Genomic DNA, 25,390 nt, shown 5'->3' on the forward strand with positions numbered 1-25,390 from the left:
ATTAACTAGTTTTTCTTAATTATTAGTTTATTAAATAATGAACTAAATTTAAAAATCTGATTAATTCAAATGATGTGGCTGTCCACATCAAATGCCACCTAAGGTGGTATGAAAATATGGTACAAAAATATGGTATGAATAACATTACTCGCCAACTTAAGAGTAATGCTATTCTTACCACAATTTTATATCACATTTCTTTACCATCTTAGGTGGCAGATGAGTTGGACAAACTACATCATTTAATTTCAATCTTTTTATTAATTAAAATACTTAAATAATCTTAGGTGGAAGAATGAGACTCCTCATATACTACAATCATCATTTTATTAACAATCTTTTTATTAATTATTGATTAACATTTTGATTAAATGCTAATTAATTTAGATGATGTTGCTGTCCAACTCATCTGCTACCTCATATGGTAAAGAAATGTGGTATAAAACTGTGATAAGAATAACATTACTGCCAACTTAATAATTCCACAACCCACATGCTACCCTACCTAATCCTTAAATTAATTATACTTAATCACAAAACACAACAACGCGGAAATAATTAAAACAACTTAACCAATTCGTTATCATCGGGCCACAAATTAAAAAAAAAAAAAAAAAAAAAAAACACATGCAAAAATTGTGATGAGAAGAAAGGTTGCTCTTCCCTTTGGTGACAAATCCTCTCTGAATCATTTCCATTTGGACTCTCAAGATCAAATAATATGAGCCGTTTACATAAAATCGTCTAGCTGAGATCACTCTTCCTCTTTTTACTTTCTTACTTTTTCTCTTCCTCTTCAATATCTTGCCTCTTATTTGGTGGCAATTGACTTAGTAGAACCAGAAGAAAGAAAGAAGAAAATGGGAGGGGTCGAAGGTCGAGGATATGCAGTGGAAAAGGGGTGGGAGGGGGAGGGACAGGGGATGTGATGGTAGGGAGGTCAAGGGATTGGGTGCAGCAATCTCGATCCCAACTACTATTCTGACAACAGTTGTCTCCTCTAATATTAGCACCTCTCTTAATTTTCTCGCCGTCAACGCTATTGCTGCGGATCTCAAGGCGGAAGATTCTAAAGTCGTTACTGCTATCCCAACTTCTTTTCGTTAAAGATTCGAAGGATTTGGATGAAATAAATTTGAAGATAATCATATTCCTTCCTCTTGAGAACAACTAATATAGATTTAACAAGTTTATCACCATGTTATGTTTTTGTTTAATATATAATATAACAGCGTATAACATGAACGAAAATTTATATAACATTATATTAAGCGACCACAACATTACGATGACAATAAACGCAATCCATGTCAAATTGCATCACCGTCAGCATTGGCATTGACTAGGAGGGGCGTTGGGGGGACCCCAAAAGCCCTCGAGTGCAAAAGCGAAGGGTAACCCTACAAGGCTGTGGCTGTGAGGCTACAGGTAAACAGGGTTACAGACATCTGCATACGCAGAATCGCACTCAGTTAACCACATGCAACGAGAGCTCTGCGAACCTTGTCCACATCATCGCCATCACAGAAACACATGCACAAACACCCATCACGTGTCAGCTTTTTTCACAGAAAAATCCCCCAACCCTAAGAACTTTGTTACCAAATCCACTTGGTATCCCTACTCCCTACTCCCTAGTCTTCAATTTCATCATCTCCCGTGGAGATTCCTTCAGAATCGGGATCAAATTTTGATTTTGGTCCTTTTAGTTTTAGCAAAGTTTAACTTTGAAATGTACACATGTAAGGTTGGACTTTTGTTTATTTTTCTTATTTATTATAAAACTGGTTAACTAGCGGTACGTTCTGGGTTTAATTCTTAGCGTGAATTGCACCATGATGGCTAGGAGAGCTAAAATGCCTTTATGTGTCTTCTCAGCCCCTTGAAGGATGAATTGTCGTAACGAAACCACCAGCTGGTTCTTAAAAAAAAAAAAAAAAAAAGAACTGGCTATTTTTTATTTACACTATGAGTTGAAGAATCGGTTAAGTTCATAAGTTCAAATTTGATTTTGAAAAAAATCGAACTTAAATTTTCCCACTTGCGAATAAACAAAAATATCACTCCATCATAATAAAATGTAAAAAGTGCGCCAAATACTCTTAGCATTGATTAGCTTAATTGATTAACTTCCCGGAAAACTCTCATTGAAGATCTGTTAGGTAAACGACCAACCTTGTGATGCCCTGTCTTTAGAGAAATTTTTAGTTGTGATTGGAACATAAGTGGTACACCACGTGTTTTAATATTTTAAGTTATTAACTTTTTAGCACACATACCCTACTATTTATTTAATAACACATAATGTACCATCCAATGTACTAATCATACTAAAAAATCTGTGTCTTTAGAGCAATCACAAACAACCAACATAATTTCTATGTAGACCCTAATCTTTCTTTTGTAACCCCCCCTCCACACTAGCGAACTTCTCTCCCGGGAAAAAATTAAAATATAGAAAAGAAAAGCTCTTGCCTTTGGCATTTTGGTGGAAAACAAATTGGTTCGGAGAAAGAGAGAAAGAGAGAAAGAGAGAAAGAGAGAGAGAGAGAGAGAAGAGAGAACCGACTTTTTTCAGAAGCAGATTATGGGTTTATGGATGCATTGCTTCATAGTCAGCCATAGCTACTTTTCTGCAATTTCTCTTTAGATTTCGATCGAAAAGTTGCTTTTTGCCACCCAATTTCTCTTCCACTTCTTTAACCCCGGAAAGTTTGGATTTTTTTTAGTAATCGTGGGTGTTTGGTGGGAAGGAAAAGGTTGTGAAGCTGCTGCCGACTCGCAGGAATTCGAAGTTCAATTTTTTAATCGAAAGATTAAGGATTTGGGGGTGTTTGATTTGATTAATGGGTCTTACAGTTCATACCTCGTCACCAAAACGCGTTGCGTCACCGTGTTGATTTCTTTATTGGGTGATTTCTTTTTTTTTGTTGTTATCGTCGTCGTCGTCGGTGTTACTTATTACCTTCGCAATCGGATCTGCGTTTGATTTCTCAGTCAGACATTCTTCTGGGAATCTTTGTTCATCTGTTTGGTTGCCGAGAAAATACCTCAAGAAAAGGTGAGAAAAAAATATAGAATAAAACGAAAATTTGAGTTTTTGTCATCTGGGTTAGTGAATACATGCTTATTAGTGACATTTTACTTCTGTTTTATATGATTTCGATTGCCAAATGATGGAATATCCAAGATGTAATCTTTCCTGTTTTGTTTTTATTACATATGTCGGCAAGTGACAGCATATATTTGTTGATATAACCAATTTGTTGACGTTATTCTTTGTTTTGTCTTATGATAAATGCAGATCAGTTATTGTTGCTTGTGAAAGATTCGATCTTTCTTTGTTAGAATCGGGACTTTGTGCTATTTGTGCAAAGAAGTTCGTGGGTTTTGAGGCCATTGATTACGAAAATCTGTAGGTTCTTTTAGGTGTTTTGCATTAGTATGCTTTTGAGGGGAAAAGAGTAAGATTGTTTGAAGGTCTTGGGCCTCAGGCAAAGACAGGGGTGAGGTAGTTATGGCGTCCGGAGATAGGCGTCAGCATCATAATATGGTGCCTCTGGCTGCATTGATCAGCAGAGAACTGAAGAGTGAGAAGATGGAGAAGCCAACTGTCAGATATGGGCATGCAGCTCAATCCAGGAAGGGGGAGGATTATTTCCTGATCAAGACTGATGGTCAGCGAGTACCCGGGAATTCTTCATCAGCATTCTCCGCATTTGCGGTAAGCCTAAGTCTCTCTTTTACTTGCACTAGATTATAGAGCCAGACCTTGGCAGCTCACCTCTGTTATGCTGTTGTCCCATGGTGAATGTCCCAAAAGTTGAATTCTACATATGAGTGCCCAACTCTATATAGGCAGTGAGCGAGATACTTTTCGAAAATTTCATGTACTGTTGGTTTAATTATGGAATGAAGCAGTGTGCTCAAACCAATTTCCTTTAGCTATCAAATATACTGCAAATCAAATATAATAGTCACCGTTCTTTTTCTGATTGTCAGATCTTTGATGGGCACAATGGAAATGCAGCAGCAGTATATACAAGGGAGAATTTGTTAAAGCATGTGTTGGGTGCTATTCCCCGTGGGCTAGGAAGGGAGGAGTGGCTTCAAGCTTTACCTCGAGCCTTGGTTGCTGGCTTTGTGAAGACTGATAAGGATTTCCAGAGCAGAGGTATGGAATTTACAACTCGCTTAGTCTTTGTTCTTCTTTCCGGTTTTTCTCATATTTTTCAGCACAAATGTACTAATTCTTTCTACTCTTATTTTGTGGCCAGGTGAAACTTCTGGAACAACAGCTACCTTTGTAATAGTTGATGGATGGACCGTGACAGTTGCATCAGTAGGAGACTCCCGTTGTATCTTAGATACTCAGGGTGGTGCTGTTTCCACCTTAACTGTTGATCATAGACTTGAAGAAAATGTAGAGGAGTATGTATCTACTAAAATTCAGTAACATTCCTCTCTTTTTATTGTTCCGTGGATTTGCTAATTGAATATTTTCTTTGTAATTGTAGGAGGGAGCGTGTTGCTGCAAGTGGTGGGGAAGTTGGGAGGTTGAGCATTGTTGGTGGTGCAGAGGTGAGGGCTTTTAGATCTTTTTTATTTTTTATTTTTTATTTCCTGACGAAAACAAAGAAAAGAATACTTCTGTGGCTGAGTCTTAATTAAACTATGCTTTTCATTGTGTAATATATATTGTTTTGACATTTACAGATTGGACCCCTCCGTTGTTGGCCAGGGGGTTTATGCCTTTCTAGATCAATTGGAGACATGGATGTTGGGGAGTTTATAGTTCCAATACCATATGTGAAACAAGTCAAGGTATTTTTCTCTGCATGGAACTTCAATTTTTAACATGGTTTTATTCAATTCAATGCCAGGTATTGTTTAACCTGAAAGCTAACATTCTTATATTGTTTTAAAAGCTTTCAAATGCCGGTGGGAGGCTTATTATTGCTTCTGATGGCATCTGGGATGCTATATCTTCTGAAATGGCAGCACAGTCTTGCCGTGGGTTGCCAGCTGAACTTGCTGCCGGACAAGTTGTGAAGGTTGTTTGAACTACTTGGCCATTTTCTTGCAATATGCATGTTAAACTTAAAGGCTAGAACTCTTTCTTATTGATGGTGGATTTTGTTGTAGGAGGCATTAAGGTCAAGGGGTCTAAAGGATGATACGACCTGCATAGTGGTTGACATAATCCCACCTGATACTACCGAACAGCCTTCAACTCCGCCAAAAAAGATTAACAAGCTTAGGACCCTGTTGTTCAGAAAGAAGTCGCGTGATTCTGCTAATAAACTATCCAAGAAGCTTTCGGCTGTGGGTATTGTGGAAGAGTTATTTGAAGAAGGGTCTGCGATGCTTGCTGAAAGGTAGTTGATTCCCTCTTCTTCACTCAATTTAGTTGATTCGATGCAAATTTTCTGGAAAAGTTTCACACTGCGGTTGTCTACTAAATTTGAAAAGAAAATTTTCAATGATGTCATTAACTTTAGTCGAAGTGGAGTTTCATACATAGTTATCAGAAACCTTATTTTTGAGTTGGAAGTTTCAATTTGCCTGTTGGCTTCTGGTGAAATGTGGTATTTTGGTTTCGTTTATTTGGTTACATCTGAAAATGATTATATCCTGTAAATGTGTTGCAGGTTGGGCAGTGATGAGTGCACACCACAATCAACAACATCTGGGCTATTCATGTGTGCTGTATGCCAGGTTGACCTTGCTCCGAGCGAGGGCATATCGGTTCACGCAGGTTCTATCTTCTCAACCAGTTCAAAGCCTTGGCAAGGGCCGTTCCTCTGTTCTGATTGTCGTAACAAGAAGGATGCCATGGAAGGAAAACGCCCTAGCGGAGTCAGAGTAGCATAGGTAGCTTGTGCATTGTTTCGCCACCATTCTTTTTAACCCAGTATTCCCATTTTTTTGTAACCCGTCTTCTTAGGCCAGCCAATATTGTTTGAATCTTGTACTCTAGTGATGCATGTAATGTATATGTAAATTTGATAAATAATTTGAAGTGAGTTTCAGAAGTTGAGGAAGGTCTTGTGCAAGGAAACCTCACACGAAAGTGCGCAGGTGGAGAAAACTGAAGTTGAGGAAGGTCTTATGCTGAATTTTCCATGTGAAGTCTTGATTCTATATTGTCTGATGCATATGAAATTTTCCAAGTAAAGTAGCGTGTTGATCAGAAGTCTCTGAATCAAACCATACAAGCTGTGAAGAAATAGTACAAGTAGGTTATCCGAGAGCCTTGAGTTTCCTGAATGCGGATTGTTCACTGTCGATTGTTCTGACCAACTTCGTCCGAGGATCCAACTGAAAGAGGGAGCATACTCGCTTGAATTCGAAGGCACTCTGTCATCTTCGATTTTTATAAAAAAACACGGAGGAGCCTGCAACGATGAAGTTTTCGACTACTCGAGTCTTCTCATGATCGCTCTCTGAAATTTACAATGAATCAAAACGTGTGTATCCTCCTCTTCATGATTTTTGTCCTGTCATCTGAAACCTCATTGGTTTTGGCTGTGGACTTTTTCTACCAAAGCTGCAGTGTGCCCATAACTTGTGGCCGCCAAGACATTAGGTATCCATTCCACATCCAAGGCAAGCAACAACCCTTTTGTGGGTATCCTGGTTTCGAGCTCTCCTGCCAAGGCGGAGACGATGACGGAGAAGCCTACCCAATTCTCCATTTGTCTGGTAACGATTACATAATCCACAACATCAGTTACCAAAGCCGTTCTCTTCTTGTCTCAAATGTTCTGCTTTCACACTATCTAAACAACTCTGCTTGTACTAACCTGTCGTTAATCTACAACTTAACCCTCCATAATGATCAGTTTAAGCTGGCTCCAAACCAAGATCAATTCATTCTGCTCTACAACTGCAACTCTTCGTTTGTCGATTCTTTTCCAAAGTACAAGATTGGTTGTAATAACACTTCGGTTCTTGCTGTGCCTCGGGATGAATACCCTGAAGTTGGAAATGTCCTGCAGTCCCAAAAGTGTGGATCGAGTGAGGTGGCGGCAGCGCATGGTGGAGGGTACGGGAATGGTGAGGCGGCGGGAATGGAGGAGGTGTTGGGAAGAGGGTTTGAGATCAAGTGGCTGGCTGGCGACTGCAGCCGCTGCCAGATAAGCGGAGGGCTATGTGGGTTTAATTACACCACCTACCATTTTAGTTGCCTCTGCCGCAGTAGGACTCATTCCGTGCTGTGTGAGGACGAAGATGACGAAGGTGGAAACTTGGTCGCTAAAGTCTCCATAGGTAATTACAACTTTATTGCATTATCCCTCTTGCTTAGATTTGTTTTCCTAAGTTTATATGTTGTAATAAGGTTTATAGCCACACGGGATGCCTACCATTCAATCGAATACATCACTATATTTTCAACGTATATTCAGCAGGTGCAGGTGCAGGTGCTGGTATCATATTTCTAATCATTATCGGTTGCTGCTTAAGGGGAAAGTTATCATCGTATAGATTTCTTTTCTTTTGGAAGAAGCAAAACCAAAATCGTCAGATTGTAGAGGCCTTTCTAAGGAGCAACGGGCCGTTACAAGTACGAAGATATAGCTTTTCGGAGGTCAAGAAAATGGCCAACTCCTTCAAAGAAAAATTAGGACAAGGAGGCTGTGGTGCTGTTTACAAAGGAAAGTTAAAGGACGGCTGTCTTGTAGCAGTGAAGGTCTTGACCAAACTAGAAGGAGATGGAGAAGAATTTATGAATGAAGTGGCAGCCATTAGTAGAACTTCCCATGTCAACATTGTCTCCTTGTTGGGCTACTGTTTTGAGGGTTCGAAGAGAGCTCTCATCTATGAATTCATGCCTAACGGATCTCTCGAGAAATTCATATTTGATGCAAGTACTCCCAACGTAGGTCATGATCACTTGGGATGGGAAGCATTGGATCAAATTTCACTCGGCATTGCTCGAGGGTTGGAGTACTTACATCGTGGTTGCAACACAAGAATTTTGCATTTTGACATCAAGCCTCACAACATTCTTCTCGATGAAAACTTCACCCCAAAAATCTCGGATTTTGGCCTTGCCAAAATATGCAACAACAAGGATAGTATTGTGTCGATGTTGGGAGCAAGAGGTACAGCAGGTTACATTGCTCCAGAAGTATTTTTTAGAAATTTTGGAGGGGTCTCACACAAGTCGGATGTGTACAGCTACGGAATGATGCTTTCGGATATGGTTGGAGGAAGAAGGAACATTGATGCTGAAGCTGAAAATACAAGTGAAGTATATTTTCCGCATTGGATTTACCAGCGTCTTGAACGGGACAAAGAGCTTGGTCTGCAGAGTGTTAAGAACGAGGAAGACAAAGAAAGGGCGAGGAAGATGATCATAGTGAGCTTGTGGTGCATACAAACTGAACCTTCAAACCGACCGGCGATGAAGGAAGTGATAGATATGTTGGAAGGGAGTGTTGATTCGTTGCAGATACCACCCAAGCCTTACTTGTCTTCTCCTCCAAAATCCCCGGCAGATTCTTCTACCACATTGGTATCAATACAGTAGAAACCCTGTATTTTGCTTGAACAAATATGTATTTTTCTGAGGCAATCTAGATAATGAAGTATGTATTTCATTTTTGTTTTTGTTTTGTTTTTTATTTATAGATGAATGAATCAAGACACTAGGAGTGACCCTCCTACTACGCGTCCCGCAATCATATATATATTCAAAACAAAATGTGTGAAACATTTGCATTTGTGGACAGTAATGCATTGTGGATACGTTCTTCCCTCTTGCCTCGTCTCCTACTTACACCATCAAACCGCTAGAGAGAATGAGTCACAAACGACCAAATTCGTTATGACGTTTTACTAAATTAATTTCCAACGTTAGTACTAGGAGATGCTTTTCAGCTATGAAGCTGTTCGGTGATCACACAAATAAGAAGACCCGAAAGCAAGGCGGAAAGCAACATGTTTCACGACGCGACGAGTGAAAACTGAACAGTCGATCCTTTCCGTAATCTGTGTGGTTCAGAGGGGTTGCAAGGATTTTTGAATGCCATCATCGTGACGAGAATGGTTTGAAGAGTCGGGATCAAAGTCTTTCTGGTGTTGGTCAACGGGGAAGTTGAGAAGGAAACTCCCCTAATTGACCGTGGAAGTCTTTTAGTCAAGCAACATTTTACATGGTTGGTTCCCGAAAGTTTTCCAATCTCCCAAATTCCAAGTCAACTGGCGTGTTAATATACCGCAAACGAAGAATTCTGAACGTCTATACAATTCAGCACTTTTGTTCTGAATTAGAGGATGTTGAATTATAAGTCTCTAGCTGATTGAGTATTAGAAATAAGATGAGTTTAATGTGTGTATTCACTTGAGCATATCTGCCAAGTGTAAAGTCAAAAGATGTAAGGCCATGAGTGCCATGTGGTGTTTGATCCATGTAATTAGGTAGATGAGTGATTAAGATTAAATGTAGTGTTTTGTGTGGTCCTAAAGCTAAGGCCATCAGTTAATGTAAAGCAGTGTTAGTGCTCATTTTCTGAATTGTAGAAATATTCCTCTGCAAAAAACTTTTGCAAGAGAGAACAAGAAAGAAAAATACTTTTCGTTTCAGCTTCTTCTATCTTTGCTTTGCTTCTGTTCAGCCTTCTGTAAATAAACCCAGCTAAATCAAGTTTCACTAACATGGCCTCAGAGCCTGGTTTCGATTAGATCTGGGCGTGTTTCTGTGAACTCAAACATCACCGTTTCTGGACTCGGTGAAGTTTGCCGGAGCTTGTCTGTGATCTAAGAACTACGTGTTTCTGGATTCACACAAGCTCACGATGGCTGGATCTGGGAGTGCTGAAGTGAGGACCCCGATCTTCTCCGGTGAGAACTACGAGTTATGGAGAATCAAAATGGTTACCATTTTCAAGTCACATGGACTATGGAATCTGGTGGAAAAAGGGATTTCGGTTTCCGATTCGAAGAAGAAGAAAGCTAAGACTGATGATGATACAGATGTTGATGCTGACGATGATGAGAAAATGGCTGCAATCTTCATGAAAGATGCAAAAGCTCTCGGAATCATTCAAAGCGCAGTCTCCGATCAGATCTTCCCTCGAATCGCAAACGCAGACTCAGCAAAAATGGCATGGGATCTGTTATATGGCGAATATCACGGTGGGGATCAGGTAAGATCTGTGAAACTCCAAAATCTTAGACGAGAATTTGAATACACTAGAATGCGTGATGATGAATCCTTGACTGGGTATCTTACTCGTTTAAATGATCTGATTAATCAAATGAAGACGTTTGGTGAAACTCTGTCAAATGAGAGATTAGTTCAGAAGGTGTTAATCAGTCTCACTAAGATATATGATCCTATATGCTTAGTGATAGAAAACACCAAATGTTTAGAATCTGTTGAACTGCAAGAGGTACTAGCTATATTAAAGAGTCAAGAGCAGAGGTTTGATTTGCATTCCTCAGATGCAACTGAGAGAGCATTTTCTTCTCTTACTGTTAGTTCAAAAGGGCAGAATCGAAGTTATGCTCAGTCTAGTACTTTTAAACCACAGAGAAATTGGAATCAAAAGGGTAAGAAATGGGATTCAAAACCAAAGTTTCAGCAAAAATCATTCACAAATGTTGCACAGAATAGTACTTCCTCACAGGTTATGGGTCAAGAGAGTGTAAAACCTCAATGTAAAGTGTGTTCAAAGTTTCATTATGGTGAATGTAGATATAAGGGGAAATCCAAGTGCCATAACTGGATAGATTTGGTCATTGGGCCAGAAAGTGTACTGTTGGAAAGTTTGTTCAAAAGGCAAACTGTGCAAGTCAAATGGAAGTGACAGGAAACTTATTTTATGCAAATTGTGCAGTTGCTGAGACTAAGGTTAATGGAGATTGGTACATAGATAGTGGCTGCAGTAATCATATGACAGGAAATGTTGATCTTCTTGTTGATGTGAATACAAATGTTGCAGGGAAAGTTCAAATGCCAACAGGAGTGTTAGTTAATGTGGCAGGAATGGGATCACTGGAAATTGAGACTAACAGAGGAAGAAAATACATTCGAGAAGTCATGTACTTACCTGGTTTGAAAGAGAATCTATTAAGTGTAGGACAAATGGATGAGCACGGATATTATCTTGTGTTTGGTGGACATATGTGTACTGTTTTTGATGGTCCTTCTCTGAAATGTCAAATTATCCGTGTAAAAATGAAAGAAAACAGGTGTTATCCTCTATCTCTACGGCCTGAGAAACAACTTGTGTTGAAGACCAGTTTTGCTCATTGTTCTCTGACTTGGCACAGAAGATTAGGTCACCTAAACTTTGGTGGAATCAAGAAATTGAAGGATAAAAACATGGTTCATGGTTTACCATATCTAGATGAGTATGACAAAGTGTGTGAAGGCTGTCAATATGGTAAGCAACACAGAGAAAGGTTTCCTAGTGGTCAAGCACAAAGAGCAGGTGCTCCACTTGAATTGGTTCATGTTGATTTGTGTGGACCGATGAGAAACGAGTCTACTGGAGGAAACAAGTATTTCATGTTACTTGTAGATGATGCAACCAGGATGATATGGGTGTATTTTCTTAGATTCAAATCTGAAGCTCTTACTTGTTTTAAGAAATTCAAGGTCATGACTGAGTTGCAAAGTGGTATGATGGTAAAATGTGTAAGGAGTGATAGAGGAGGGGAGTTCTTATCAAATGAATTCAATCAATACTGTGACACAGAGGGAATCCAAAGGCAACTGTCTCTCTCTTACACTCTACAGCAAAATGGAGTGGTTGAAAGGAAAAACAGAACTGTGATTGAAATGGCCAAGTCTATGCTTCATGACAAAGGAATGCCTTACTATATGTGGGCAGAAGCTGTGCACACTGCAGTTTATCTATTAAACAGATGTCCTACCAAATCACTGGATAGCATAACACCTTTTGAAGCTTACAGCAAAAGGAAACCAGGTATTGCTCATTTGAAGGTCTTTGGCTCAGTTTGTTATGTTCATACTCCATCCGAGCTAAGACACAAGCTAGAACCCAAGAGTATAAAAGGAGTCTTTGTTGGATATGCAAAATGTGAGAAAGGGTATAGAGTATTTGATCCAATCTTTAAGAGACTGATCCTGTCAAGAGATGTTGTGTTCGATGAAAACTCAGCTTGGGATTGGGAAAGAAGCACAGAAAGACATATGTCACTGCCTACTTATGAGTTTGACTCTGTTGATACACCAAGAAGTGAGAATACAGAAAATGACACTCAAATTTCAAGTGGTTTATCATCTGGCATATTGGAAGAAGCTGCAAGTGGTATTAATGATACACAGATCAACTCTCAGTCAAGTGCAGGTGTGAGTGACACTCAGTCATTTGATCATACTCCATTAAAATGGAGAAAGCTGGATGATGTACTTGCTCAATGTAATCTGTGCATTATAGAACCAGAGAAATATGAAGATGCAGCTAAGGATGAATCTTGGATGAATGCTATGAAGGATGAGCTCTCCATGATTGAAAAGAATGCAACCTGGGAGTTAGTAGACAGGTCAAGTAACAAGCCTATAATTGGAGTAAAATGGGTGTTTAAAACCAAACTCAATCTGGATGGAACTGTGCAAAAGAACAAGGCAAGGCTTGTTGCAAAGGGATATGCCCAGAAACCAGGAATAGACTACAATGAGACCTTTGCTCCTGTTGCTCAGTTAGATACAATCAGAACCCTTATAGCATTGGCTGCACAAAAGAGTTGGAAACTCTATCAACTTGATGTCAAATCGGCTTTTTTAAATGGTGTTCTAGAGGAGGAGGTTTATGTAGAGCAGCCTGATGGTTTTGTAGCTAAAGGGGAGGAAGACAGAGTATATAAACTTCACAAAGCCTTGTATGGTCTAAAACAGGCACCACGAGCCTGGTATGGAGAGATCGATACATATTTCTCACAGTGTGGTTTTACAAGAAGTTTAAGTGAACCAACACTGTACATCAAGGCAGAAGAGAAAGACATTTTGATTGTGTCGATCTATGTGGATGACATAATCTATACTGGGAGCAACAAACAAATGCTTGAAGAATTCAAGGAAGACATGAAACGAAAGTATGAGATGACTGATTTGGGTCTTCTCCATCATTTCCTTGGAATGGGAATAATTCAAACAACTTCAAGCATTTTCATCCACCAAAAGAAATATGCAAGCTCTTTATTAGACAAATTTGGTCTAAAAGAGTGCAAACTTGTGCTTACTCCATTGGTTGCAACTGAGAAGTTAACCACGGATGATGGAAGTGGTGCAGCAAGTGAAAAGTTATACAGAAGTATGGTGGGAAGTCTCTTATATCTCACTGCAACCAGGCCTGATATTATGTATGCATCCAGTCTGTTAGCCAGATTTATGCACTGCCCTACCAGTAAGCATGTTGGAACTGCTAAAAGAGTGCTAAGATACATTAAGGGCACCCTAGATTATGGTCTGGAATATGTGAAGGGTAAGAACTCAATGTTAATTGGGTTCTGTGACAGTGACTGGAGTGGATCAATTGAGGACAGTAAAAGTACTTCTGGTTATGCCTTCTCCTTTGGCAGTGGAGTATTCTCATGGGCATCCGTGAAGCAAAATTGTGTAGCTCTTTCCACTGCAGAAGCAGAGTACATCAGTGCTTCAGAAGCAACTACTCAAGCCATTTGGTTGAGATTTGTTCTTAAAGACTTTGGTGAATTTCAAACCGAAGCCACTCCAGTGCACTGTGACAACACCTCAGTAATTGCAATCACCAAGAACTCTGTGTTCCATCAAAAGACCAAACACATTAACAGAAGATACCATTTCATCAAGGATGCACTGAAGGATGGCATCATTGATCTGGTGTACTGTCCAACTAATGAGCAACTAGCTGATATTTTCACAAAACCTCTGCCTAAAGATCGGTTTAATTATCTCAGGAGCATGCTTGGAGTGAAATCAGCTCAAGACTTAAAGGGGAGTGTTGAATTATAAGTCTCTAGCTGATTGAGTATTAGAAATAAGATGAGTTTAATGTGTGTATTCACTTGAGCATATCTGCCAAGTGTAAAGTCAAAAGATGTAAGGCCATGAGTGCCATGTGGTGTTTGATCCATGTAATTAGGTAGATGAGCGACTAAGATTAAATGTAGTGTTTTCCGTGGTCCTAAAGCTAAGGCCATTAGTTAATGTAAAGCAGTGTTAGTGCTCATTTTCTGAATTGTAGAAATATTCCTCTGCCAAAAACTTTTGCAAGAGAGAACAAGAAAGAAAAAAACTTTTCGTTTCAGCTTCTTCTATCTTTGCTTTGCTTCTGTTCAGCCTTCTGTAAATAAACCCAGCTAAATCAAGTTTCACTAACAGAGGAGGAGTAGATCTTATTTTTCTTCCTCTACGGGTGTTTTCTTCTTGTTGATCAACTTGGAATTTTCGGATGGCTCCGGTGGCTTTGTTTCTCTCCGGTCTTGCTCACCTTGTGGTTCTGCACTCTGCTGGATATTCAGATGAGAAACCTTCCAAACATTGTCAAGCCCAATTCTGCAGTGACATAGCAGGCACCATCAGATTCCCCTTCACAAGCATGGGAGATCCGTCTGAATGCGGATTGTTCACAGTCACTTGTTCAATAGCCTCTCGGCCAAAGATCCAATTGAAAGAGGGGGGATACTGGCATGAATTCGAAGGTCCTTTATCTACTACGATTTTTATCAAAAACAGTCTCCTTGCCGACCGCTTTAGAAAGGATCGCTGCAATGACGGAGTTTTCGAAGGCATGAGTCTTCCCGGCGCTTCTCCAATCCCTGACGTAGTATTATTCACACACAATCTGACCCTTTCAAATGCAACACCACCTTAGACAAAAGTTCTAATCCACAACTCAGTGATGGCTGCGGAAATGCTTACCATACTTATTATATCGCTTCATCGAACAGTAGGTTACCTAGCCCCCCGCCGCCAGGGTGGGCAACCATTCAGGTCCCCATGCGTTCGTCTCAACCCAACAAGCTCTCTTCATCGACTGCTGAGTTTACCCTCCAAATGGTAACACCAGACTGTTCTCAATGTAGTGAAAGAAAAGGTGAATGCCTGGTTGAAGAGGGAAAATTTAAATGCACCACCAGAGAAATAGGTATGTACATTTACATGACCCTTTTTTCTCTCCGATTCCTTCTGCAAAGGATATAACTCTTAGTAACAAGAAGGATGCCATGGAAGGAAAACGCCCTAGCGGAGCCACCATTCTTTTTAACCATGTATTCCCATTTTTTTGTAATCCGTCTTCGTAGGCCAGCCAATATTGTTTGAATCTTTTACTCTAGTGATGCATGTAATGTATATGTAAATTTGATAAATAATTTGAAGTGAGTTTCAGAAGTTGAGGAAGGTCTTGTGCAAGGAAACCTCATTCGATTCAATTTTGTTGGGGTATTGGGGAAAACAAATGTGTGTCGGACTCGAATACTATAATCTTACTAAAAGTAAATAAATCAATGAACGGAAGTGATTTTCTTTTGATTTGTTCAATACTATGACCAAAAAACAGAGAAGCACGAAAGTGCGCAGGTGGAGAAAAGTGAAGTGCAAAAGCACTTCCATATTGTATGCTGAATTTTTCCAAACTCTTGATTCTATATCGTCTGCTGCATATGAAATTTCCAAGTAGCGTGTTGATTAAAGTTTCTTAATCAACCATACATGCCGTGAAGAAATAGTACACATCCTCCTGAATGCGGATTGTTCACTGTTGATTGTTCTGACCAATTTCGTCCGAGGATCCAACTGAAAGAGGGAGCATGCTCGCTTGAATTTGAAGGCACTCTATCATCTTCGATTTTTATAAAAAGGATAAATTAGAATTAGATACCTCATTTTAGATTTTTTTAAATTAAACATCTATTACTTTTCAACTTTTGATTAAAGTGCTTTTACTTTTAATTAAACTTTATATTCCAGGTATATTCTTAATTTAAGTATTTTATAAATCCTTTTAAATCCATTTCTATGTAAAAAAAATGCAACGATGAAGTTTTCGATGACCCTGAGTCTTCTCATGATCTCTCTCTCTCTCTAAAATTTAAAATGAATCAAAACGTCTGTATCCTCCTCCTCATGATTTTTGTCCTGTCATCCGAAACCTCATTGATTTTGGCTGTGGACTTTTTCTACCAAAACTGCAGTGTGCCCATAACTTGCGGCCGCCAAGACATTAGGTATCCATTCTACATCCAACGCAAGCAACAACCCTTTTGTGGGTATCCGGGTTTCGAGGTCTCCTGCCAAGGCGGAGACGATGACGGAGAAGCCTACCCATTTCTCCATTTGTCTGGTAACGATTACATAATCCACAACATCAGTTACCAAAGCCGTTCTCTTCTTGTCTCAAATGCTCTGCTTTCACACTACCTAAACAACTCTGCTTGTACTAACCTGTCGTTAATCAACAACTTAACCCTCCCTAATGTTCAGTTTAAGCTGTCTCCAAATCAAGATCAATTCTTTCTGCTCTACAACTGCAACTCTTCGTTTGTCGATTCTTTTCCAACGTACAATATTGGTTGTAATAACACTTCGGTTCTTGCTCTGCCTCGGGATAAATACCCTGAAGTTGGAAATGTCCTGGAGTCCCAAAAGTGTGGATCGAGTAAGGTGGCGGCAGCGCATGGTGGAGGGTACAGGAATGGTGAGGCAGCGGGAATGAAGGAAGTGTTGGGGAGAGGGTTTGAGATGAAGTGGATGGCAGTCGACTGCAGCCTCTGCCAGAGAAGCGGAGGGTTATGTGGGTTTAATTACACCACCTACCGTTCTAGGTGCCTCTGCCACAGTGGAACTCATGCTGTGCGCTGTATGGACAAAGATGACGAAGGTGGAAACTTGGTCGCTAAAGTCTCCATAGGTAATTACAACTTTATTGCATTAACCCTCTTGCTTAGATTTGTTTTCCTAAGTTTATATGTTGTGTAAGGTTTATAGCCACACGGGATGCCTACCATTTGATCGAATACATCACTATATTTTCAACGTATATTCAGCAGGTGCAGGTGCAGGTGCTGGTCTCATATGTCTAATCGTTATCGTTTGCTGCTTAAGGGGAAGGTCATCATCATATAGATTTCTGTTCTTTTGGAAGAAGCAAAACCAAAATCTTCAAATTGTAGAGGCCTTTCTAAGGAGCTACCGGCCGTTACAAGTACGAAGATATAGCTTTTCGGAGGTCAAGAAAATGGCCAACTCCTTCAAAGAAAAATTAGGACAAGGAGGCTGTGGTGTTGTTTACAAAGGAAAGTTAAAGGACGGCCGTCTTGTAGCAGTGAAGGTCTTGACCAAACTAGAAGCAGATGGAGAAGAATTTATGAATGAAGTGGCAGCCATTAGTACAACTTCCCATGTCAATGTCGTCACCTTGTTAGGCTTTTGTTTTGAGGGTTCCAAAAGAGCTCTCATCTATGAATTCATGCCTAACGGATCTCTCGAGAAATTCATATTTGATGCAAGTACTCCCAACGTAGGTCATGATCACTTGGGATGGGAAGCATTGGATCAAATTTCACTCGGCATTGCTCGAGGGTTGGAGTACTTACATCGTGGTTGCAACACATGAATTTTGCATTTAGACATCAAGCCTCACAACATTCTTCTCAATGAAAACTTCACCCCAAAAATCTCGGATTTTGGTCTTGCCAAAATATGCAACAATAAAGATAGTATTGTGTCGATGTTGGGAGCAAGAGGTACAGCAGGTTACATTGCTCCAGAAGTATTTTTTAGAAATTTTGGAGGGGTCTCACACAAGTCGGATGTGTACAGCTACGGAATGATGCTTTCGGATATGGTTGGAGGAAGAAGGAACATCGATGCTGAAGCTGAAAATACAAGTGAAGTATATTTTCCGCATTGGATTTACCAGCGTCTTGAACGAGACAAAGAGCTTGGTCTGCAGAGTGTTAAGAACGAGGAAGACAAAGAAAGGGCGAGGAAGATGATCATAGTGAGCTTGTGGTGCATACAAACTGATCCTTCAAACCGGCCGGCGATGAAGGAAGTGATAGATATGTTGGAAGGGAGTGTTGATTCGTTGCAAATACCACCCAAGCCTTACTTGTCTTCTCCTCCAAAATCCCCGGCAGATTCTTCTACCACATTGGTATCAATACAGTAGAAACCCTGTATTTTGCTTGAACAAATCTGTGTTTTTATGAGGCAATCTAAATAATGAAGTATGCATTTCATTTTTGTTTTTTTTTTGTTTTTTTTGGTTTTTCTATAGATGAATGAATCAAGACACTAGTAGTGACCCTCCTACTGCCCGTCCCGCAATCATATATATATTCAACACAAAATATGTGAAACATTTGCATTTGTGAATAGTAATGCATTGTGGATAAGTTCTTCCCTCTTGCCTCGTCTCCTACTTACACCATCAAACCGCTAGAGAAAACGACAGTCGCAAACGACCAAATTCGTCATGACGTTTTACTAAATTAATTTCCAACGTTATTACTAGGAGATGCTGTTCAGCTATGAAGCTGTTCAGTGATCACACAAATAAGTAGACCCGAAAGCAAGGCGGAACACAAAATGTTTCACGACGCGACGAGTGAACACTGAACAGTCCATCCTTTCCGTAATCTGTGTGGTTCAGAGGGGTTGCAAGGATTTTTGAATGCCATCAAAGAATTCTGAACCTCTATACAATTCAGCACTCTTGTTCTGAATTAGAGGAGTAATTCTTAACCTCTATACAATTCAGTATCAATACAGAAGGTTACCTAGCCGCTCCCGCCCCCCGGGGGCGCCACCGCCGCCAGGGTGCGCAACCATTCAGGTCCCCATGCTTTCGTCTCAACCCAACAAGCTCTCTTCATCGACTTCTGAGTTTACCCTCCAAATGGTAACACCAGACTGTTCTCAATGTAGTGAAAGAAAAGGTGAATGCCTGGTTGAAGAGGGAAAATTTAAATGCACCACCAGAGAAATAGGTATATACATTTACATGACCTTTTTTTTCTTTCTCTGACGTGTGACAATCCGATTTCTTCTTCAAAGGATATAACTCTTAGTAACAGGAAACAGTTTATTGAAAACGCTTGTTTTTTTAAATGGTAACATTATTTTGCCACTTCCATCTTCTGTGATTTAGCTAACAGCAGTTTTCTTTGCAGTTCATGTTGCAAGAGAAGTAGTTGAAATTGATTCTTGGACTAGGTAATATTGATATCTCTTCGTTTAAATATCTAATTGATATACTCATCTAGGAGCATTAGAACCGAAGTACGGAAATCAATCATTCACAATGCCTCTAGATCAATTTTCTAAGAATCATGGAAGCGTTTAAGCATGGTGGCAAAGTCAATTGATTACTCTGCATAACATACCTTCAATCAAACTAACTCTCCTTTAACAGTTGGTGCAGCTTCTGCTATCGTCGTTCTAGTTGTTATCTACTGTTTCTTTTGGAAGAAGCGAATCCAAAAACATCGAATTGTTGAGGCCTTTCTAAGGAGCAATGGGCCACTTCAAGTTCAAGGGCACAGCTATTCTGAGGTCATGAACATGACCAACTCCTTCAAAGAAAAATTAGGACAAGGAGGCTATGGTGCTGTTTACAAATGAAAGTTAGACGGCTGTCAGATGTGTACAGCTACGGAATGATGCTTTTAGAGATGGTTGGAGGAAGAAGGAACATCGACGCTGAAGCTGAAAATACAAGTGAAATATATTTTCCGCATTGGATTTATTAGCGTGTTGAACGGGACGAAGAGCTTGGTCTGCAGAATGTTACGAACGAGGAAGACAAAGTAAGAACGAGGAAGATGATCATAGTGAGCTTGTGGTGCATACAAACTGATCCTTCAAATCGGCCTGCGATGAAGGAAGTGATAGATATGTTGGAAAGGAGTGTTGATTCGTTGCAGATACCACCCAAGCCTTATTTGTCTTCTCCTCCAAAATCCCTGGCAGATTCTTCTACCACATCGGTAAACCCTGTATTTTACTTGAACAAATCTATGCTTTTCCTGATGCAATCTGAATAATGAAGTATGCATTGCATTTTTGTTTTATTTTTTTCTATATATGAATGGATCAACACATAGGAGTGACCCTACTACCACCCCTAATTTGGTGTCGAAAGTGTTATACCACAACTAAGCTAGGAACCAACTTACTCTGGGAAATTTATCTTGTCGCCAAATGGAATGATTGAGTTAATGAAATGATTCTTGCGAAGCCATGTGATTGTATTTCAACTAACGGGAAGGAGAATCGGAGCCATATTACCTTCCAAATATTGGAAGGAAACTTAACCCACCTATACAACCCGTTAAGTGTTGGGTTTTGTCGTGAAGTAAACCTAATTGAATCAATTCAAGTTAAAACTGACTTTTAAGGGTTGTTTGGGGCTTGGTTAAGAATGAAGGCTTTAATTATCGTCTGTAATTTTTCTTAGTGGGCACATCTTTTGTAATTTTTGCACAAATATATACATATAAAATCATGCGACCATCGTTTTCAATGTTCTATGACGCACTGCTGAAAATGGTTCATAATATTAACATGAAACGATGTTTAAGTTGAAGTTACATCTGAGTACTCGCTCCAACCATTGTTGAACCGAAATGACAATATTGCACAAAATGTTCTACATTTTTTTTGTCAAAGTCTCAAATATCTCACACACCGAAATGTAGGACTAGCCTCAATAGGATTCAAAAAGACGAAAAACATTTTAGCCCACTCCTTAATGCAGTCAAATGACACATATCCTGCTAAATTTGACTTGAAATTCTATCGCATTTTCACTAAATAACTTTCCGTGGTTCCAAAATGCTCTACTTTCAAAACAAACTTCTGCAAATTGTTTAGTACTACACTCCTTTCAACCCCACCCACCCTGCACGTAAAAAGAGATTAAAATTGAAGTCTTGTCCAAACTCTAAGTGCACTTGTATTATTCTAGTGGATTAAACTATCAATTTCTATGATTAAATCCTACTTTAAACCAAAACAATCAACGATATGGCTCCAAAGTAACAAATTTAAAATCGATTGATGCTACTTTAAATAACATAAACTACATTTGGATACGTGAACAAGAAGAAGAAGAAAAAAGTGATATCAACAAGCCACACACGGCTATCATGAGCTTTTTATGAAATTTGTGTTGTGCTAGTAATTTTGAAATGCACATGCCCTATCAATTATCATTAACAAACTATATTTTAAAGCATCCTGTCAATATCATATGTGAGAGTAATGAAGTAACTGCTCAAAAATCACAATTAAGCATGAAACGTCAATCTGTCATCACTGCGTGTTGGGCTTTAATTAATTCGCCATGATCATGTGCTTCAGAATAAAAATATGAAACTTTAACACAAACAACTTGAAGGGACTCACGAATCTACCCCAAATTGAATTACTTCAAATTCATCCGTTTGATCATTTTTTGTTCAGAGTATTCACATGTCCCACATTGAAAATACAAAATAAAGTATCAAAATCTCATCAAAACATAACAAAAATAGGATAAAATGTATAATGTGAAATCGACTCATCATAGCCTTTAAGCAAGAAATGATAGATTGATTTAAAATTGTTTGACAATGACGGTTCATGGATCGATATAAAATTGGCTAAAACTTAAAATAAGAAGTATTATAATTTTGTATGAAACGTTTTACAAATGATGTGGTCATGTCTCTTGCAAACCATAACAAACTTTAAAAGCTCAATCACTAGATTATTTCTTTTGTTAAGAGTCTACATGATAAAAATCCAAATTAAGGGACAAGCGAGTCAATGAAACGATGATGCCAATGTAATAATGCCAACGGAACAATGTTACATTATTGTAAACCTACCACGCATCAAAATGTGTCTTAACTCGTTCTTACATCGTATGATTCGTTTGAAACACATTCTTCATTAAACAAGCAACTGTCACGATTATGCAAAACTGTCATCGGATTAATTATGCATGGCTGTTTTAGTCAATCCATAAGAATCCAATTAAAAATAAATAACATAGTTGACTAGATAACTCATTTAATGGAACATGTGAAACCCTCAGACTCATGCGAGCAGTAGCACGCGCATCAGCGGCAGATCGTGCCGGAAGATCGTCTGATTTACTAGAAAAGAATCACTCCTTTCGTATGGATCTCGGAGCGCGCCCAAATAACTCTACCCACGTCCCCACGTTTCCGCTCCTCCATCCGGGAATGATACTCTGCGGCAGCACACAAATACCATTCCATGAACCCCCATCGCACTCCCTCTCCCTATATCCCCGGGTATGATATCTATCAGGCGATATAAAACGACATGAAATCCTAGCGTTACACGGCTTTATACGTTACACACTGTCACACTGCCCGCTTGCAGTGAAAGGTCAAGGGGCATCCGTCATTTTATCGGTAAATTGCATTGAAACTCCTCTACTTCCCAATAATTACACCAACGTCCCGCCAACCCTCATTAAACTTATTTTATTACTAGTACCCAAGAGATTTCACTTGTCTCCCTCACTCACTCTCTCTGCTCTCACTTGCAGAGAAACAATGGCAGCCATGGCCGCCGTGGCCACTCTCCTCCTCACGAGCTTCTTCTTCGCTGCTCTCCACGTCTCTTCAAATCCAGATACCGAACCTCTCCTATCATTCAAAGCCACGTCGGACGCATCCAACAAGCTCACCGCCTGGAACTCCACCTCCGGTGATCCGTGCACCTGGACCGGCATCTCATGCACAAACAACCGAGTCTCCCGACTCGTCCTCGAGAACCTCGACCTCCGCGGTTCGTTCGAGCCACTCACCGCGCTAACTCAGCTACGAGTTCTGAGCCTCAAGGGTAACCGCCTCTCCGGCCCCATTCCGGACCTTTCCAACTTCACCGCCCTCAAACTCTTATTCCTCTCCTACAACGAACTCTCCGGCGACTTTCCCTCCTCCGCAACCTCTCTCTTCCGTCTCTACCGTCTCGATCTGTCCTACAACAACTTATCCGGCCAGATTCCCGCAACGGTCAACCATTTGACCCATCTTCTCACTCTCCGGCTCGAGGCGAACCGTTTCTCCGGTTCACTGTCGGGTCTGAGCCTGCCGAATCTGCAGGACCTCAATGTGTCTGCGAACCGTCTGACCGGCAAAATACCCAAGTCCTTTTCGATTTTCCCCGTAACCGCTTTTGCTGAAAATCCGGGTCTATGCGGGTCTCCGGTGCAGAGCTGCAAGGGTACATCAAACGACCCGACCCGGCCTGGATCTGACGGAGCCATTGCGTCTCCTGTAATGCCCGCTGCTAACCCAACCGTCGTAGCGTCGTCGCCGAGTTCGTTGCCCGCGAAATCAGCGCCGAACAAATCGGGAAATTCTCACCGTGTTGGTAGCGCGAAAATGAGTCCGGAGGCTCTAATCGCCATCATAGTCGGCGACGCTTTGGTTCTCGTGCTGGTTTCGCTGATGCTGTACTGCTACTTCTGGCGGAATTTCAGCACCAAAATGCGGCAGGGCAAGGGCGGCTCGAAGCTTCTAGAAACTGAGAAGATCGTGTACTCGTCGAGCCCCTACTCCTCCGCCCAACCCGGGTACGAGCGGGGTCGGATGGTGTTCTTCGAAGGAGTGAAGCGTTTCGAGCTCGAGGACTTGCTCAGGGCCTCGGCCGAGATGCTGGGGAAAGGCGGGTTCGGGACGGCGTACAAGGCGGTTCTCGACGATGGCAATGTGGTGGCGGTTAAGAGGCTCAAGGATGCTCAGATTGGCGGGAAGACTCAGTTCGAGCAGCATATGGCGGTGCTGGGGCGGCTCAGCCATCCCAACATTGTGAGCTTGAGGGCTTATTACTTCGCCAGGGAGGAGAAATTGTTGGTATACGATTACATGCCCAATGGCAGCCTGTTCTGGGTTCTCCACGGTAAATTTTCTCACTTTTCCTGCTTAATTTCTGTTTGGTTGCCAAGAATTAAAAAAAAAAAAAAAATTACTAAGACTTTTTAGAGTAAAAATTTAATTTTTCGTTAAAATTCCTCACAATTTTCTGCGTTTTTTATTTTCAATTTTTCACTATTTCGAATTTTCAATCATCCCGCGGATGAGTGGAGGGTTGCGTACTCTGTGTGGTCAAACGGGGTCAAATGGTTGGGGCTTTTTTGTAATTTTGGGTCTGTTCTGTCTTTCCCTTTGCTTTTGTCTTTGTTTCTTGCTCGCTCCTTTTCCTTCTTTTCCGCCTGAATATGACCAAAAAGCGCCCTACTACGCAGCATTTCACGCCTTTACATGATTGTCCTAATTGTAATTATCGTGAACTTATGAGGGCTAATTTGAACAGGAAACCGTGGACCCGGTCGGACTCCGCTGGACTGGACAACGAGGCTGAAAATCGCAGCCGGCGCGGCTCGAGGCTTGGCCTTCATTCACAGCTCGTGCAGTCCGCTTAAGCTCACCCACGGTAACATCAAGTCCACCAACATCCTCTTAGACAAGACCGGTAACGCCCGCGTCTCCGACTTCGGACTCTCCGTCTTCGTGCCTCCTCCGCCCGCCACGTCGACCGCTCCTCGATCCTGCGGCTACCGCGCTCCCGAGACGTTGGACGGCCGGAAGTTGACGCAGAAATCAGACGTGTACGCTTTCGGTGTTCTCCTGCTGGAGCTGCTCACAGGGAAGTGTCCCTCCGTAGTGGATAATGGCGGGTCCGGGGGAGGATACGGTGGACTTGTGGACCTGCCCAGGTGGGTCCAGTCTGTGGTCAGGGAAGAATGGACGGCGGAGGTGTTTGATTTGGAGCTGATGAGGTACAAGGATATTGAGGAGGAGATGGTGGGGCTTTTGCAGATTGCGATGGCTTGCACTGCGGCTTCGCCTGATCAACGTCCTAAGATGAGCCAGGTGGTGAAAATGATAGACGAGATTCGGGGCGTGGCTGGTTCGCCGAGTCACGAGGCGGGCTTTGAATCCATGTCCGAGTCGCCGTCGTTGTCGGAGGACACTTACGGAGCAAGTCAGTGATCGCACCACCAACCAATTTTAACGGTCTTGTGTTGTAAATCTACGGATTTTGTTTTCTTGGCTTCGGTTCTCTTGCCTGCTTATTTAGTCTCTCATTTTCGCTTGTGCTAGTTTATTTACATGGATATCAACGATTTTATTGAACTTAAATGGGATTTCGTTTAGTTAAATCGATTTAGGATTAATATTAACAAAAAGGAAATGTAACAATCTGAATCTATGTGCTGAAGTACATGATAATCTGCGATGCAAGTCTCAGCCGGTTATCCAAAGTATTAGGCATGAACTTTCTGGCGAACAAGACAAACATCCGTGCTCCTCCCGTTGTATTCACATTTCCGGCCATAACCACTCCTCGGGCCACTCATAAGAGCCGCCATCACATTTGGGCTCTTGTACTCCATCGGATGTG

At 40.9% G+C, this 25,390-nt stretch overlaps 4 protein-coding genes and 3 pseudogenes across 7 annotated transcripts; all 7 read left to right on the forward strand.

Annotated features, from left to right (window-relative positions):
• The first annotated feature begins 2,385 nt into the window (after positions 1 to 2,385).
• Positions 2,386 to 6,035, forward strand: LOC137731088 (putative protein phosphatase 2C 15). Its single transcript, XM_068470164.2, has 9 exons — positions 2,386 to 3,061; positions 3,305 to 3,724; positions 4,003 to 4,174; positions 4,278 to 4,431; positions 4,518 to 4,581; positions 4,717 to 4,824; positions 4,929 to 5,054; positions 5,146 to 5,378; positions 5,652 to 6,035. Exons 2-9 carry the CDS (start codon positions 3,518 to 3,520, stop codon positions 5,872 to 5,874), a joined length of 1,287 nt encoding a protein of 428 aa, XP_068326265.1. The 5' UTR covers positions 2,386 to 3,061; positions 3,305 to 3,517; the 3' UTR covers positions 5,875 to 6,035.
• Positions 6,036 to 6,188: 153 nt separating this feature from the next.
• On the forward strand, positions 6,189 to 8,610 carry LOC137731267 (LEAF RUST 10 DISEASE-RESISTANCE LOCUS RECEPTOR-LIKE PROTEIN KINASE-like 2.1). 2 transcript variants are annotated; one of them, XM_068470366.2, is made up of 2 exons: positions 6,189 to 7,272; positions 7,413 to 8,610. In XM_068470366.2, exons 1-2 carry the CDS (start codon positions 6,459 to 6,461, stop codon positions 8,534 to 8,536), a joined length of 1,938 nt encoding a protein of 645 aa, XP_068326467.1. In that variant the 5' UTR covers positions 6,189 to 6,458; the 3' UTR covers positions 8,537 to 8,610. The 2 variants fall into 2 exon arrangements, with proteins under 2 accessions (XP_068326467.1, XP_088543669.1); XM_088687543.1 differs by having other exon boundaries at positions 6,313 to 7,272; positions 7,410 to 8,610.
• Positions 8,611 to 9,173: 563 nt separating this feature from the next.
• LOC137732989 (LEAF RUST 10 DISEASE-RESISTANCE LOCUS RECEPTOR-LIKE PROTEIN KINASE-like 1.1) lies at positions 9,174 to 15,349 on the forward strand (annotated as a pseudogene). The gene is made up of 2 exons (XR_015957718.1): positions 9,174 to 9,284; positions 14,344 to 15,349. The product of XR_015957718.1 is annotated as an LEAF RUST 10 DISEASE-RESISTANCE LOCUS RECEPTOR-LIKE PROTEIN KINASE-like 1.1 (transcript).
• Positions 15,350 to 16,054: 705 nt separating this feature from the next.
• LOC148689819 (LEAF RUST 10 DISEASE-RESISTANCE LOCUS RECEPTOR-LIKE PROTEIN KINASE-like 1.2) lies at positions 16,055 to 17,064 on the forward strand. Its single transcript, XM_088687544.1, has one exon. It carries the CDS (start codon positions 16,055 to 16,057, stop codon positions 16,934 to 16,936), a length of 882 nt encoding a protein of 293 aa, XP_088543670.1. The 3' UTR covers positions 16,937 to 17,064.
• Positions 16,736 to 18,162, forward strand: LOC148689820 (rust resistance kinase Lr10 pseudogene; annotated as a pseudogene). The gene is made up of 2 exons (XR_015957717.1): positions 16,736 to 16,868; positions 17,008 to 18,162. The product of XR_015957717.1 is annotated as a rust resistance kinase Lr10 pseudogene (transcript).
• On the forward strand, positions 17,196 to 17,573 carry LOC148689821 (LEAF RUST 10 DISEASE-RESISTANCE LOCUS RECEPTOR-LIKE PROTEIN KINASE-like 2.4 pseudogene; annotated as a pseudogene).
• A 4,196-nt stretch (positions 18,163 to 22,358) lies between the features above and the next one.
• LOC137732247 (putative leucine-rich repeat receptor-like protein kinase At1g68400) lies at positions 22,359 to 25,148 on the forward strand. The gene is made up of 2 exons (XM_068471548.2): positions 22,359 to 23,884; positions 24,299 to 25,148. Exons 1-2 carry the CDS (start codon positions 22,534 to 22,536, stop codon positions 24,976 to 24,978), a joined length of 2,031 nt encoding a protein of 676 aa, XP_068327649.1. The 5' UTR covers positions 22,359 to 22,533; the 3' UTR covers positions 24,979 to 25,148.
• The last annotated feature ends 242 nt before the right edge of the window (positions 25,149 to 25,390 follow it).

Source organism: Pyrus communis, chromosome 16, assembly GCF_041283825.1.
Source record: "Pyrus communis isolate YQ-2024b chromosome 16, ASM4128382v1, whole genome shotgun sequence".
In the NCBI taxonomy this organism is placed as follows: domain Eukaryota; kingdom Viridiplantae; phylum Streptophyta; class Magnoliopsida; order Rosales; family Rosaceae; genus Pyrus; species Pyrus communis.

Excerpts from the sequence above, each read along its gene's own strand:
- LOC137731267 (XM_088687543.1), top strand. The coding sequence starts at position 6,459 with ATGAATCAAAACGTGTGTATCCTCCTCTTCATGATTTTTGTCCTGTCA. Across the intron at positions 7,273-7,409 it reads GGTCGCTAAAGTCTCCATAG|CAGGTGCAGGTGCAGGTGCT; the intron begins GTAATTACAACT and ends ACGTATATTCAG.
- LOC137731088 (XM_068470164.2), top strand. The coding sequence starts at position 3,518 with ATGGCGTCCGGAGATAGGCGTCAGCATCATAATATGGTGCCTCTGGCT. Across the intron at positions 4,432-4,517 it reads CTTGAAGAAAATGTAGAGGA|GAGGGAGCGTGTTGCTGCAA; the intron begins GTATGTATCTAC and ends TTGTAATTGTAG. Across the intron at positions 4,825-4,928 it reads CATATGTGAAACAAGTCAAG|CTTTCAAATGCCGGTGGGAG; the intron begins GTATTTTTCTCT and ends TTGTTTTAAAAG.
- LOC137732247 (XM_068471548.2), top strand. The coding sequence starts at position 22,534 with ATGGCAGCCATGGCCGCCGTGGCCACTCTCCTCCTCACGAGCTTCTTC. Across the intron at positions 23,885-24,298 it reads CCTGTTCTGGGTTCTCCACG|GAAACCGTGGACCCGGTCGG; the intron begins GTAAATTTTCTC and ends TAATTTGAACAG.
- LOC148689819 (XM_088687544.1), top strand. The coding sequence starts at position 16,055 with ATGAATCAAAACGTCTGTATCCTCCTCCTCATGATTTTTGTCCTGTCA.